At 47.9% G+C, this 13,719-nt stretch overlaps 8 protein-coding genes across 8 annotated transcripts; 2 read left to right on the top strand and 6 right to left on the bottom strand.

Moving 5' to 3' along the window:
* Nucleotides 1–36: 36 nt before the first annotated feature.
* Nucleotides 37–955, bottom strand: BT62DRAFT_915071 (alpha/beta-hydrolase; the record flags this gene model as incomplete). Its single annotated transcript, XM_043183920.1, has 2 exons — nucleotides 37–763; nucleotides 816–955. The coding sequence occupies 2 exons, from the start codon at nucleotides 953–955 to the stop codon at nucleotides 37–39; spliced, it is 867 nt and encodes a 288-aa protein (XP_043046104.1).
* A 188-nt stretch (nucleotides 956–1,143) lies between these two features.
* BT62DRAFT_939632 (plasma membrane proteolipid 3) lies at nucleotides 1,144–1,890 on the top strand. Its single transcript, XM_043187724.1, has 5 exons — nucleotides 1,144–1,181; nucleotides 1,237–1,302; nucleotides 1,353–1,387; nucleotides 1,440–1,456; nucleotides 1,508–1,890. Exons 1-5 carry the CDS (start codon nucleotides 1,152–1,154, stop codon nucleotides 1,531–1,533), a joined length of 174 nt encoding a protein of 57 aa, XP_043046105.1. The 5' UTR covers nucleotides 1,144–1,151; the 3' UTR covers nucleotides 1,534–1,890.
* BT62DRAFT_1070356 (nucleotide-diphospho-sugar transferase) lies at nucleotides 1,625–4,408 on the bottom strand (the record flags this gene model as incomplete). Its single annotated transcript, XM_043178646.1, has 10 exons — nucleotides 4,176–4,408; nucleotides 3,996–4,120; nucleotides 3,680–3,943; nucleotides 3,443–3,629; nucleotides 3,231–3,394; nucleotides 3,052–3,177; nucleotides 2,629–2,996; nucleotides 2,441–2,566; nucleotides 1,937–2,382; nucleotides 1,625–1,888 (listed from the first exon to the last, which is right to left on the bottom strand). The coding sequence occupies exons 1-10, from the start codon at nucleotides 4,302–4,304 to the stop codon at nucleotides 1,625–1,627; spliced, it is 2,199 nt and encodes a 732-aa protein (XP_043046106.1). The 5' UTR covers nucleotides 4,305–4,408.
* A 243-nt stretch (nucleotides 4,409–4,651) lies between these two features.
* On the bottom strand, nucleotides 4,652–6,342 carry BT62DRAFT_1070357 (uncharacterized protein). The gene is made up of 8 exons (XM_043178647.1): nucleotides 6,131–6,342; nucleotides 5,924–6,064; nucleotides 5,829–5,858; nucleotides 5,661–5,771; nucleotides 5,444–5,602; nucleotides 5,272–5,390; nucleotides 5,148–5,220; nucleotides 4,652–5,100 (listed from the first exon to the last, which is right to left on the bottom strand). Exons 2-8 carry the CDS (start codon nucleotides 6,050–6,052, stop codon nucleotides 4,801–4,803), a joined length of 921 nt encoding a protein of 306 aa, XP_043046107.1. The 5' UTR covers nucleotides 6,053–6,064; nucleotides 6,131–6,342; the 3' UTR covers nucleotides 4,652–4,800.
* Nucleotides 6,343–7,728: 1,386 nt separating this feature from the next.
* BT62DRAFT_12488 (NOL1/NOP2/sun family putative RNA met) lies at nucleotides 7,729–10,643 on the bottom strand. Its single transcript, XM_043179773.1, has 8 exons — nucleotides 10,039–10,643; nucleotides 9,945–9,986; nucleotides 9,416–9,895; nucleotides 9,254–9,359; nucleotides 9,026–9,203; nucleotides 8,603–8,973; nucleotides 8,093–8,543; nucleotides 7,729–8,028 (listed from the first exon to the last, which is right to left on the bottom strand). The coding sequence occupies exons 1-8, from the start codon at nucleotides 10,338–10,340 to the stop codon at nucleotides 7,949–7,951; spliced, it is 2,010 nt and encodes a 669-aa protein (XP_043046108.1). The 5' UTR covers nucleotides 10,341–10,643; the 3' UTR covers nucleotides 7,729–7,948.
* Nucleotides 10,451–11,162, bottom strand: BT62DRAFT_998640 (uncharacterized protein; the record flags this gene model as incomplete). Its single annotated transcript, XM_043190741.1, has 3 exons — nucleotides 10,451–10,660; nucleotides 10,723–10,889; nucleotides 10,943–11,162. 3 exons carry the CDS (start codon nucleotides 11,160–11,162, stop codon nucleotides 10,451–10,453), a joined length of 597 nt encoding a protein of 198 aa, XP_043046109.1.
* Nucleotides 10,775–11,983, top strand: BT62DRAFT_1070361 (uncharacterized protein; the record flags this gene model as incomplete). Its single annotated transcript, XM_043178648.1, has 3 exons — nucleotides 10,775–11,352; nucleotides 11,410–11,755; nucleotides 11,811–11,983. Exons 1-3 carry the CDS (start codon nucleotides 11,200–11,202, stop codon nucleotides 11,981–11,983), a joined length of 672 nt encoding a protein of 223 aa, XP_043046110.1. The 5' UTR covers nucleotides 10,775–11,199.
* Nucleotides 11,776–13,599, bottom strand: BT62DRAFT_12592 (uncharacterized protein). The gene is made up of 8 exons (XM_043179776.1): nucleotides 13,445–13,599; nucleotides 13,306–13,386; nucleotides 13,192–13,252; nucleotides 13,048–13,139; nucleotides 12,946–12,999; nucleotides 12,824–12,889; nucleotides 12,158–12,771; nucleotides 11,776–12,096 (listed from the first exon to the last, which is right to left on the bottom strand). Exons 1-8 carry the CDS (start codon nucleotides 13,482–13,484, stop codon nucleotides 12,079–12,081), a joined length of 1,026 nt encoding a protein of 341 aa, XP_043046111.1. The 5' UTR covers nucleotides 13,485–13,599; the 3' UTR covers nucleotides 11,776–12,078.
* Between the last annotated feature and the right edge of the window lie 120 nt (nucleotides 13,600–13,719).

A 13,719-nucleotide genomic window follows, 5' to 3' on the forward strand; every position in this document is an offset into this window, starting at 1 on the left:
GGGAAATGAACTTATAATATCTGCTCCAACATCCAATTATTGAATAGCCCCCCCATTCAAGCTGGTAGATGAGCAATCCTTGAGTATAAAGTCCCCAACTAACTCAACAAACACCTCTTCCTCAAGGATCGCATTGTGATCTGCATGTAGCTGATCCACATCCATCGTCACGAAACAGTCGGCGGAGGTGCCATACAACTCGCGGAGGTGTTTATACATGATTTCGCTCTGTGCAGTATCAACGAGGGTGTCACCCTGCGAATGAATGACAAGCCAGCGAATTAATTTGGTTCTGAGGGCAAGGCGTGTAACGGAATACTCGGAATAAGACGGTTTATCCCCGAACGCAGCTTCGATGAACCAAGTACGGTAAGACGGGAAACGAGCGATAAGGGTGTCGATGTCGTAGATGCCCTCAGACATAATTATACAGCGGACAGACTTGAGTATTTGGGGCGACAGGGATATAGACGGAGAGATGAGCGACGAATCCAAAAATATGGAGGCCAGCATGTGTGCGCCGCAGCTATGGCCCATGAGGTAAATATTCTGTGGGTCATATACACGCCCGACTGCTGTTGGCCCTTCCCACGTCATGAGGAAATCGAGCAGTTGCAAGATGTCCTCAGCATGCCCTGGATGCTGGAACTGCGAGCCGTCCGTAGACTCTTTGGGGGTCAACCGGTAGTTCGGAAGAATAGCCGGGAACCCAGTGAATTCAACCATGCGTTCGGCAAGAACTGAATGGTCAGATTTGTCTTCGCTTGAATACGTGATGTCAGGAAAATTACGTTTCTGTGGGCCGCGAAACATACGACCGCCAAGCACCTCCATGAACAAAACAAATCAAAGGGAAAGGACCCCCATTTCTGCGGGAAAAGTACAGGTCGAACTGGCGGAATGGGTCATCGTTTGTGGGTGTGTACGAAATATTTGAACTGCGTTCAACGATCATGGTGGATCTATCATAATTCCAAGCAAACCGGGTACTCTATAACTCAGACTGCAGCCACGTGCCTTGTCACGTGGATGCAGCAATGACGTCACTGAAGATGGGGTACAAAAACCGTCGCATCAGTTCGTTTTTCCCGTTAATAACTTTGGACAGCTCACCCAACAGTCCTTTTACGAAACTCATTACACGTTTCATCATGCCATTCACTGCATCAGACATCTGCAAGGTATGCAAGGTGTCTTTGCTTCATCACAGGCGCTTATCTATTTCTATATTGTAAGATCCTAGTCGCCATTATATTACCACCCTTGGGTGTGTTTTTCGAGAGAGGCTGTGGAGTCGACTTGGTTTGTGTCTCTTCGTATCCGCAGCACCCATATTTCTCATCTCTATATAGCTCATCAACATTTGTCTGACAATTCTGGGATGGATGTAAGCATGCCGCTACCCTCATCTCCAACTTTCGCTAACGATTTATTTGTAGCCCTGGTATTATACACGGTATGTTTCCCACCCTGCATGTCTCGTATAATGTCTAATGGTGCCTATCAGCTCTGTACATCATTCTCAAGTACTAGCCCATACCATCCCCCCCTCGACTCTCGTGATGATTACATACCACCATTTTATACTATTCAGTGTGCCAGTAATTTTTCGAACAGGAACTTGTTAGTTCTCCCCATCTTCATCTTCGTCTACTTCTTCACTATCTTCTCCACTATCTTGTTGCCCTATTTGTTGAATTAGAAGGGCCCCAATATTCCAACATTTTCGGATATTGTCCGTTTGCGTTCCAGGTGGCAGACCCACGCCTCCGGCGGATGGTGAAGAGTGCCACTTCCCTAGATCTTCCTCTTCCACTATATCCGCCTGATACAAGGCTGCAAGTATCTGACCGAACAGAGGCATCCGTTCGGATGTCGAACAATGAGTCTAAACCATTTCGTCAGCGGTCATTTGCATAATGTGAACCAATTTCACCTGGAGAATGGAAATGGTTTCAACCGCGTCTACACCTCCGATCCTGTCAATAAGTCCGCCCCACCTTTGTATGACGTTAGATATCTCAGTGCGCTGAGCAGCGCCTCCGCCGTCGACAATCCTGATACGCTCCACTATAGCTGCAATAACAGCCTCTCTCACACGTGAAAGAGGGACATTACTAGCCATCCGGAGAGTCTTCAATTCAACGGCAGCGTTATCGATGGAATGCCCTTCGCTAAATGCTCGCTCAAGAGACTGAGTAACTTCAGCCCGGAATTCACTTTCTGCAATAGAATCCGAAGACGGTAGGTTAATAGCAGACATATCCAGTGCGAGACTGGGTTCGAGGCTCATTTTGAAGTCTTCGTCCTCGTCTGATGAAGATCCGCCCTCGCCATCAGACGAAGTGGAACTATCATCTTCCAAGTCGGAAGGTTCATCACCTGGATATGTGTGTCAATAAGGTGAGGGTTAGGGGAGTTCACGAACATGTGAACGGACCTAGCCGCATGAACCGCTGGTTCGTGTGATTCTCGACATCGTCTTCGACTTCATCATCAGATGCATTCCTGGGCCACACAATCGCATTCGAGTCTTTTCCCAATTGCGCAGATATTGACGACTGACCTGTGTCATGGGCCCTCAAGTCAGTATCACGGGCACGGAGTGCTGTTGCAAATATAACGCACTAGCTTCTATTTCTTCCAAATCGGAATCTTCTTCCTCTTCATTCTCATCCACTTCTTCTGGGTCCCGCTTCTTCGACAGCCTCTCAAAAGGCTGAAGAACTGCACCGGGGCCTACAATCACCTCATCACCAAGTAGACATCCTCGCACTATCCTCGAATTATGTTTGATGATCACCCCTTCGCCAATGATGCTTTGCTCAACTACACACTCCGGTCCAATACTCGTGCCGTCAAATATGTATGAGTCGGCGATAATGCTCCCAGCACCAATGATACAGTCGCGTCCAATCACTGAAGACTTTATCTGAACATCCTCCAGTATTTGAGTACGACATCCCATCAGCGTGTTATTCCCGACTGTACTTGTACTGTTAATTCAATCAGAGTCAAAAAGTAAACAGTATGGGGATATATGACACACACCGAGCAAGGGTTACTGTAGAACCTTTCGCAATGTATTTGTTGCCACGGGTATGCTCGTAAAGGTGACCACCGGGATGATTATCATCTGGTACCAAAGGGAACGCCCACCGGGAAAGGATATCCTTGCTATAAAATGCATATTATTGAACTGTGAAAAGTGAATGCAACAGAAATGGTACCTGACCGAATCATAGCTCCTTGTATCTTTTACTCGAGCTGCATATCCCTCTTTGGCGATGTAGCAATAAATATTTTTCATGAGTAGATCTGACGTGAGGACACCATGCACAAAGTCTCTTCGAAGGTCGAGGTAGTCGAAATTGTCTTGGAAGAGCGAGGGGACCTACGACTATTAGTTGTTGATACCGGCATTCAATACTACAAGGCTCACCTCCACAGAGCATATGTCAATAGAACAATCAATAAGATCATTCCGTATTTCGACCTCTGCATGGTCAACAAAGATTTCTCGGGGTATATGCGCTTTCTTGGTTGGCGGATATCCCGTAACAGGTTCGTAATGCAAACATTCTGACGTCTCTGTATCTAGAACGAAAACAGAAGTGTCACCCTTTGATCTACAAAGCTTATATCATTCAACACGGGGCACCAGATGAGCAAAACTCACCTTGTCCGATGCTTGACACCGCTCTCTTTAACTACCATAGTCATGATCGCATCCTTATTCGACTTTCTGCGTTCTTTGTGCACCCTAACAACCTCATCTATACGGATATTGCTGACCAGGTCGCCCATGACAAGGACAAAGTCGCTTGTCACTAATCCGCGCGTGTAAACGTCGCGCATGGCATCTCCAGGTGAATAGGTTTCCTTTGCAGTCATTATGGGTATGATTTTGAGACCGGATCCGGGCTTGCCCCATCGCGATTCCCTGGTGGACCATGAATCAAAGTACAATCGTTGTAGAAATGGTGGAGAGGTACGCGATAGCAGCCTTGACTTGTTCCGCGTGTGATCGGCACATCACAAAAATTTCTCGTACGCCGGCTAGGGCAAGACTTTCGAACGTCCAGTCGAGTAGAGGTGCATTGCAGACAGGGAGCAGGCACTGCAGAGAAAATCAGTCCATCATTGACTGGAGAAAAAAAATGGAGAAATAATACTCGAGGCTTTCGTGTCGTCAACGGCTTGAACCGTTTATTGAAACTGTCCGCAAGGACCACGGCCTGAAGAACATCGTCTTCAGCCCCAATCAGTTTATCTTTCCCGTGACTGGAAGACTTGGGTGCCATGACCGTCGAAGCAGAAGGATGACTTGATGACTGCAGAAGACCAAATCACGCTGGCAACCAATGTGACTCATGCGTCATTACCGTTCATGACTTGGAAGTTCAAGACAAGACATGTTTGTACCAAAGAAAATCAATATGGAAGCAGAAACAATTACAGGAAGCCTAATGACATGGAGCACGATCCGATAAAAAGGATGGGTATTCAATCAGAATCGAATTAATAAGAAACGGATAAGGCTCATCGTGATAATGGTGTCGTAAGAGAAGAAAACTGAGAACCAAATCCTGATGTATCATAGTAAGAATGGATAACCAAAACATGGTTGACGGACTAGATACATCCACAACTGCAATGATGGTTAGAATGGGGAAGGAGACAAAAGATGATCACTATGAAAGCCAAGACAACACAGTTATAAAAAAAAATGCTCGTGAAAGGTCGTTCAATAGAGTAGAGATGATGACGGTCCAGAAAAAAACAAAAACGAAAATACCCTTATGCGGCAGCGGCAACCACAGGTGTTGCTACAGGAGCGGCAGCTACCTCAGGCTTCGACTCCTCGGTCGCAATGGGCTCAGATTTGGGCTCCGCAGAGGCCTCAGCAGCAGGCTCTGATGCAGGGTTCTCCAGAGGAGCAACCGGAGCAGGTTCTTCAATCTTCGGTGGGTTTTCATCAACCTTGGGAGGATGGGGGACCTCTGCCTTGGCTTTAGGCTTGAAGAAGTCGCCGACACGCGCGGACAGACGGCGGCCGACTTTGCTAGCCTTGACTTTCTCCTCCTTCTTCTCCTCCTTCTGAAAGGAGGTTAGCCGTAGAGCAGAGCATTTATAGAGCGACACACCTTCTCTTCTTTAGTCTCCTCGGCGGCAGCTTCGGCAGGAGCCTCAGCAGGGGCAGCCTCCGCAGCAGTCTCACTGTACAAGACTTTAGCCCGATGAGAAAAACCAACCTAGAGGGTTACTCACGTCTCCTTCACGGGCTCAGCAGCAGGGGCCTCCTCAGCCTTCGCGGGCTCAGCGGCCTCTGCGGGGGCATCAGTGGCGGACTCCTCCTTGGCAGACTCCTCGGCAACGGCAGGAGTCGTCTGGTGGAATGTATTCAGTGAAAACGGGATAGAAGAGTGACCAGACTAGGTACCTCAGACCCTTCCTTCTTTTTCTCCTTCTTCGGGCTCTTAGCACTCTTGACCTTCTTCTCAACTTTGGCTTTCTGATCCTTGAAAGGCGCAAGGAGTTTGGCGAGGAGACCAGGGCTCTTGGGTCGCTCCTCCTTCGGAGGGGCCTCGGCCTCTGCAGCCTAGATTGAGTCACAACTGAGTCTCGTGATAAAAGTGAATTGGAGCCGCAGTACTCACAAGTTTAGCCTCATCCTTGGCAGCCTCCTTGGCTTCTTCAGCGGCGGGAGCAGCAGCCTCAGCCGCAGGTGTTTCTTCAGCGGCAGCAGGAGCATCAGTCTTGGGAGCCTCCTGGAGATAAGGATAATTAGACGAGCCATACACAAGCACGACAAGAATAACACGCACCTCAGCCTTCACCTCCTCCTTGGGTGCTTCCTAGGATAATGAAAAGGGCGATAAGGAAAAACAGGAGAGACAAAAAGAGAACAAAGAAAACCAACAGGAGTAGGCTCTTCGGCCTTGGGTGGCTCAACAGCGGGAGCGGCCTCAGCAACGGGTGCGGGGGACTCAGCAAGCTTGGCCTCCTCGAGGGGAGCGGCGGGAACGGGGGTGGTCTCAGGCGCAGACATTATGGGAGAAAGCTGGAAAAATGTCGCAGAGTGAGCAGATAAGTAAAAAAGAGAAAAAGGGGGTCTGATGGTACGAACATAAAAAGGGTATTAACTGACAAGAGAGAGACAGATATGCGTGCAACGCAGCCTTAAAACCCACTGGGATGAGGGATGAGTGAAAAGAAAGGGCAGGATGCAGAAACAGGAAAGGAACGAGTCCAAATAAATGCAAAAGGATCAATGTTTGCCTGTGTTTGTCTCCTGTACCGAACCCTATTCGTGGGGAGGGCGATTGTGGGAAAAACAGGCTAGACTGAATTGAATCATACGATCTGAAAGGGACAAAGGTTGGGCGAACTGCAAGCCTTTTTACTGAGTATTCGAATGAAAACAAACGATACACGCAGACTAGATTGATTGTTCGCAGCTATTGCTAGTTATCATCTGTTCAAATTTGTCGTAAAAAATCGAAGCATCAATATATTCTCTTAGCGACATCAATTTTCAGCAGCCGCAAATCACGTCAAAGTTTGACCCTCTGATAGCAGGCCGTTATAACAGCCTCTATGTTCTCTTTGTCCCCCTGCTGCCCTTCACTGCCTCAATGCCTTATCTCTGCTTTTCTTTTTTCTTTTTGTGTTTCTCTGCATGCATTCCTTCCTCTTTTCAATTTTCTCCCTTTCGATTTTTGCTATCTGTCAAAAGTCTCCTGGCAACGCCCATGGCAAATTGAATACCCTCGATCTTTCTCTCCCGACGGTTCCGCCTATCGTTCCAGAGCTCTTTTATGACTCCAAGTGGCGGCGTCGTCCGATTTCTGTCACTTTGCACCTTCGACTTGCAAAAATACGTTACGGTTCCGGTAATCGCTGCCTCAGGGTCCCGGTCAGGGCGTGGAAAGTACCGGCATCATGGAATGAAGCGTACTGAACACTCTTTTTTGAGTGCAGCGAGCCCAAACTGGGTGTAAGGCTACTTGTTATATCCCCAGTCAACAATACGCCAATCTCATCAACAAATTTAAAGGTTATCCTATCGGCACGCCGTTTACGCTATTCTTGCGCTATTCCGTTCGTTACTATCGCCTTCTTCTGTATCTAGCCTGTGGATCGGCCTTCCTGTCCTTCCTATTTTCCATCTTCCGTCCCGGCACCGGACGCCTGCCTTTGCTCTGCAGCCATCGGGCCTGTCGCTTGCCTCAGAGTCACCACCATCGCTTTCCTGATTGACGTCACTATTAGGCAGCGTGTGAACAATGAAACTGATGGGCAACTTCAATTAACCTGAGGCAACGCCGTGCATGGATCTTATCCTTCGGTATATGTATCACATAGCATAGCTCTGCTTGATTGGATGGTCCTGGCCCCGACTGTCGCGTCCTGGCTCGGAATTGTCGGTTCATGCTGTGGCATATGTGCCTGCGGAAGACATGGGTATGTCGCCCTTTGACTGCTCGCTTCGTCGCCCCGCTCATATAGCCTGACACACTTGAAGCCTAAGGGCGAAAGGTACCAAGAGCTCGATCACATCTCAGTAATTGCAAATGTTCTTTCGATAAGATTCACCTGCACCATCTTCGGACAGCTCTTCGGACTAGTCACATAGATACCCCTTAAGTACTTGCTGGAAAAGCATTTATAAGTGTAGTTCAGATAAATTGTATTTTTACTGTTTGTTTTACAAGTATCGCACTTGCAGCATAGGACCTTCCGACGTCTCATGTCCAACATCGCAACTTATTTATTGTTTCTCTTGGCCATCATATTAGGTTGAAGAGGCACCCGCCTGATGGAAAGATCATGAAACAAAAGAATATGTTCATAGTAACGAGACCCATGTGGAACGCAGGATTGCATAATGATATGATCAGCCTAGGCCCTCCCTCACTGTCGTAGACTACTTATGCTGTAGCTGTTACAGCGGAAGAGACTGGGGGGGCTTTGTCCGGGGCGGTGGCCGTAAGCCCTTCGCTTTCATACGTCGGCGTTTGGCATCTACAAGCAAACATGCCACAGTTAATAAAACCAATCGTCACAAGATGGAAGGGAGTGAGCGAACCTTCAAGATACGGCCGATCTTCGTCTGAATCGAACGCTGCGGCTTCCGTATCTTCAACAGCCTCCAGCCCATCTGGGATAACTTCAACCTTCTGCGTCGCGACCGGATGTTCCTTACCCTTCTTCTCAACTTTGAACTTCGCAACGAAGAAACCATCCATATTGTGCACATGGGGATAGAACCTCCGAGTCAACCTGACACTTGGATGGAATGTCTTCCCGCGATACTTCGTATAGCCCTCTCGCCCGAACTCAAGACGAGTGTCAACTAGCCTGGCGTGCGGCCGTTTTTTGAGAGCATAGTCCACGACCGCTTCGTTCTCGTCCACGGTAACGGAACAAGTCGAGTACACCAGATAGCCACCGGTCTTTGACTCGGGACTGACACTATCAATGGCACAGAGAATAAGCTGTTTTTGGAGGTGCGATAATAGTGTGAAATCGCGTTCGGACTAACGACGGGTCTTGTGAGCAAAGAACGCGTGTTGATGACTGGAAAGAAGCAAGATACCTTGTTAACTTTGACGCTTGAATCTTTGCTAATAACGCCCGTGCCGCTGCATGGAGCATCTAGCAAGACCCGGTCGAATCCTCCCATAACCTTGGGAAATTCTCGACCGTCATGAGAGCAGACGATGACATTCTTGCAACCCAGACGATGCACATTCGCTGTAAGACTCTTCGTTCGGGACTTGTTCGCATCGTTAGCAAACACTACTCCGGTATTTTGCAGAAGAGCAGCGATGTGCGTGGTCTTCCCTCCAGGGGCAGAAGCCATATCCAATATGCGTTCGTTTGGTTCTGGCGCTAGAACTATCACGGGGAGAAAAGAAGACGCTGCTTGAAGCATGTAATGTCCGGCGAGATATTCAGGAGTAGCACCTATTAAAATATTAGGTTTTGGAGCAAGCGCACCAAGGATAATAATCCGTACCGATGGGGACACTGCTTTCAAATACCTGCAACCCAACATTCGTCCATTTACCTATAGGTTCTAAATTAACACCGCGATTAACTAGTGTTTGCGCAAGGTCGCGCCGCCGAGTCCGTAGAGTGTTCGTTCTAATCGTGACAGGACGCGATACTTCATTGGATTCAAAGAACTCTATAGCCTGTAAAAGAGGCATGAGACAAAATACGAAAGGTCAGAGCAACAACATACCTCGGCGATGGGAAAGAGAAGGAACAACTTCTCTGCCAAAAAATCGTTATAACCATAATAACTTGCAATGTCGGCTAGGAGTTGGTCAGTGTATTCCGATCGAGAGCTATATACGAGAATCCATCAATATAAAATTGCTATTTCGCAAGGAACCACGCTTACCGTCCTGGTTGGGCCAACTTCTTGAACCTACTTAACACCCGTACGCATTCTCTCATGCGCCGTTGTACTAGATGCACATCAGGACCGCCCGACTTCTTCTCCTCTTCCCTCTCTGCAGCTGTAGGTAAATGAAATCTGTCCTCCTCATCCACCTCGTCTTCGTCTTCGTCCATATCGAGATCATCGTCACCGTCGTTGAATGCTGCCTGCTGCAACTCTTCAGCGTCCAATTTAGCCTCAGCAGCAGCTTTCGCATCTAATGCGCGTGAACGGGCCTCCATGTTGGCCATAGTTGTAGGATCATCCTCATCAGACTCTTCCTCGTCAGAATCTGAGGAATTGTTGGAAGCTGTGGGTATAATTTTTGTAGGTCTTTTGCTTTGCTTCGACTTTTTAGCTTTCGAGGGAAGGATGACTTCATCCTCATCATCATCTTCGCTGAATTGGAACTCTTGTACGGGCCCGCGCAGAGGTTCATCGCTAATATCATGTGAGAATAAATATTGAGGTATGTAAAGAGTAGACACACTCTTCCATGTCTAGATCATTGAAGTTGTCATCCATAAGGGACCTTCGAGAACGTTCAGAGCACAGACAACCTGAAAGATGCCCGGAGTACTCACGCATCCAAATTTGCTTGCTCCTCAACATGCTCCCACCCGTCTGAAGACTCTGAATCCACCCGAGCCTTCTGTTTTCCCTTCAAAGGTATTGCCTTTGTCTTAACAGGTTCCTTTGCTTTGACTTTGATAGAGTCCCTGGATTTTGTTTTGACATGACCTGTTTTCTTCAGTTTCTTCGGGGGTCTTGGAGCAGTTTCCTTGTCGTTGAGGTCGTTCCCGGCCTTTCGTTTTCGGGATAGATCTAGGCATTTCGGATCAAGTGGTTCTGGTGCACCCTGCTTGTTCTTGGCACGACGACCCATGATAGCGAAAGCAAGATTTTATGGAGGATAAAAAACAAAGTACCAAAAAAAAAACGTTGATCACTGTTTGTCGCTATGTATCATTACCACTACTTTAATCCGGCCCGTGTTTAGCCCAGCCTCAAGCCTAGCACAAGCCCAGCGACAAACGATGCCCGCGGTTGAAAGTCTGCCGTCAAGAAATCCACGATCCATTTGAACAAGGAGTAGGGTGTTGGCGCCTTTTTTCTTCCAGTCGCGTCCGTTGTGTAGAATAGGTTCTCAAAACGCCCTCCCATTCTTACCCAATCGACGCGTATGACAGAAAGTGACACGAGATACTATTATCGCCTTGTAAGGAATGGAATTGGGTAGAACATAACGTACATGCCTGGAGAAGCACAAAGATGCCGCCTAAGAAAAACGCCATTGCTTTCGCGCCCTTTTTTAAGAATACCCCAGAACATATGCCTGCTACGGTACCAAAGGAAAGTTGATATACCGAAACCGAAGATGAGGGTGGCGGTGGAAGGACGTGGGGTTCAGGTGACGGTTCCATTGCTATCGGAGCTACATCCAAATGATGAAGACCTGCCAACGAGCACGGCGAGATATTGTCATACCATCGCAATGAATGGAAGACCTAGTGGCGAGGAAGGATCCGAGTCCTAGCCCTGTGACGCCAGCTGTTTTGAAAAAGTGCGGCGCGAAGGAGATGGGTGTTTTCGGGGCTACCGAGGCCCTGGTTGAGCTGAAGCGAATGCAGAATCGAGATGTCGTTCTGAATAAATTCTGGCGGCAGAGCGGTGGGGCAGCAAAGCGAATGGGCGGGGAAAGTAGCATGGAAGACATTTAAAACTTGAAAGAGAAAGGCGTTGTGATGCCGTGTTTGGCAACAACGACCATGTCATTCTCTGACTCTGACGCAGAGCAGCAGCCCTTGCTACAAGCCAAGGAAACCCTCGATTCCTGGCGCAGCAAATTGGGTCAAGTCCTCGAGGCACAGCTCTTCCACAAGGCCGTAATCACTTTGGTAACAATTTGTTAATTGCAATCTTGGGGGACACAACAATAATAATCCTCTTTCTAGATTACCATTGACGCTGCTTGTGTGCTTGTAGATCTCGGATATACCCTTCTGTCAACCAATTGTACCCCAGCAGGCCCAGAAGGTCCCCACTGGCTCGAGGTTCTCGCTCATATTTCTCTCGTTATCACTACATTCTTCCTCGTTGAAATTCCTCTTGCTCTTTGGGCCTTCGGTTTCCAATATTACAATCCCTTCGGGCAGGTCACTCACGCTTCACTGCACCTGTTTGACGCTGCTATCATCATAATCACTTTTGTTTTGGAGATTACCTTGAAAGGTAAAGAGAAAGAACTTGGCGCGTTGCTTATTGTTCTCCGTCTGTGGCGCCTGGTGAAGCTTGTCGGCGGTATGTTATTTGTTTTATCACTTCCACTCCCATCACCTCAACGCCGCTGTCATAGGAATAACCGTGGGTGCCGGCGAAATATCAGAAGAACATGACCAAGATCTTCTGGATACACGCCAACAGCTCAAGAGCCTAAAATCCGAGCTTGAAATTGCCAGACGTGAGAACAAAGATCTCAGAGCACGCCTGGGGTGGAATGTTCAAGGGCCAGAGTCAGCCGAATTATGATATTTCCTGCATAATATACATGATAATAGGGCTACAAAGATGGTGCGTAGGCAATGTTCGTGACTGTCTATGTGAAAAGGCAAAGTCCCTCGAGCTCAGTAGCTCTTCATGATCTAACAAAGTCAAGATGATACACCATGAGTTCCGTCAAGGAGACATAGGGATTGTATGAACCGTGATGCCTTTCTTAGCATCCGCTCTCATCCACTCCGATAGTCGAGGGAGTGGTATGGGCTTGTCATGATCGTCAATGTCGCGGGGAAATGCACCCCCAGATGTCATGGTAGACTCCATACTGAAATGCGATTGACCTGGTCGGGCCAAAACACGAGATTCGCGGAATCGTTCAATAAATCGGGAGCCGATAGATTGTGGTTGAGACTCGGCTCTAGGGGGGAGCGGAGGTGTTCTGGGTGATTGAAAGGTAGGTGAATTGATCTCCTTGCTGGATCTCCGTGACGAGTTCGCTGAGGTGGAATTGTCATTGCGCTTCACAAATGGATCGTCAACTCCCCGCCGAATCTGGGTTTTATCAGCCCAGTGCGCCTTCTCGGCTACTTTGCGTTTGCGATCTGCTGTGGAAGCAATGTCACCGAGATATTGACTCCATGAGTCGTTATTGTATCCCAATTTGGCGGCAACCATGTGGGACGAGCCTCCATCAAACGACGCCCGAGGAATAGTGGAACGAAACCAAGGGATAGTGTAAATGGACTTGCTCCAGATGCTCGAGTGTTCATACGAGTGGGTCACTGCTGACACGAACAGACTGAAGACGTACGCAAGAACTGGACTACACATTAGCTTCGTCCTAGAATCAATCAGTCCAAAGCAACGTACTAAGAAAGCTCTTCAGCCATGTCGTCGGAACAAGAAGCGATGAAGATGCGCAGACTGACCAGTTGGCTGCAATAATATAGGTTAAAGTTGAGATTCGGTGAGCACGTAATGGAACGGCGTACCCGTAAGTTGACATGTCATCACAGGTCCATTGGCAATGAGACTAATGGAAGCGCCTTGAGATCATATAAGCAACTGTGAATGATTTGCTATCCAGGACATACTGATATCGAATATGCTCATCACGGTCGTCCAGAGCAGCTCAGCCTTGACGTGAGCAAATTTCATGCGTGGAAAAGCCATCTCTGCCATAGCACTGACGACATGTGAGACTGGTCGTAGTAAGGAAGTGGCGACACATCACGTACAGGGCAATGAGAACGAGTGTAGCGCAGCTATTAAAAAGCATCAAAGTGGCAGACCCAGAAACTAAACACGCAGAATGTAAGCAATTGAGTTGATAAAATACATGGCAAACGTACTGGTTGCACCTAGCCCATTTGTAGCATGTACATTCCAGGCCGCGAACACGAGAATCAATAGGCTGAAGTAAATGAGCATCGCTGGTGGTTCAATGTGATTAAAAGTCTACAAGTCGCAACGATTACAAGAAAATCTTACAGAAAAATACGAATCTGGCGATTAGAAAAGGATTGTGCATCTTCGTCGGAAGTAAAGCCACCCAGTGGAACTTGAAATCGTAAGGAGGAAAGAATGTGGTATGGACGCTCGTTCGTCCAATTCTAGTGCCCACCGGGGATTGACACGGAAGCAATTTTTTTGTAAGAAGACCTATATATACTGGACAAAAGAACAATAAGGTTACCCGGCGGACCGGCAATGGGTCCCGTCCTTTGAATTTCAACTCGGTGCTCTTGTTCTTCGTTGCCTCTACT

The sequence above is a fragment of the Guyanagaster necrorhizus genome, assembly GCF_019112545.1.
Source record: "Guyanagaster necrorhizus MCA 3950 unplaced genomic scaffold BT62scaffold_1, whole genome shotgun sequence".
Taxonomy (NCBI): Eukaryota; Fungi; Basidiomycota; class Agaricomycetes; order Agaricales; family Physalacriaceae; genus Guyanagaster; species Guyanagaster necrorhizus.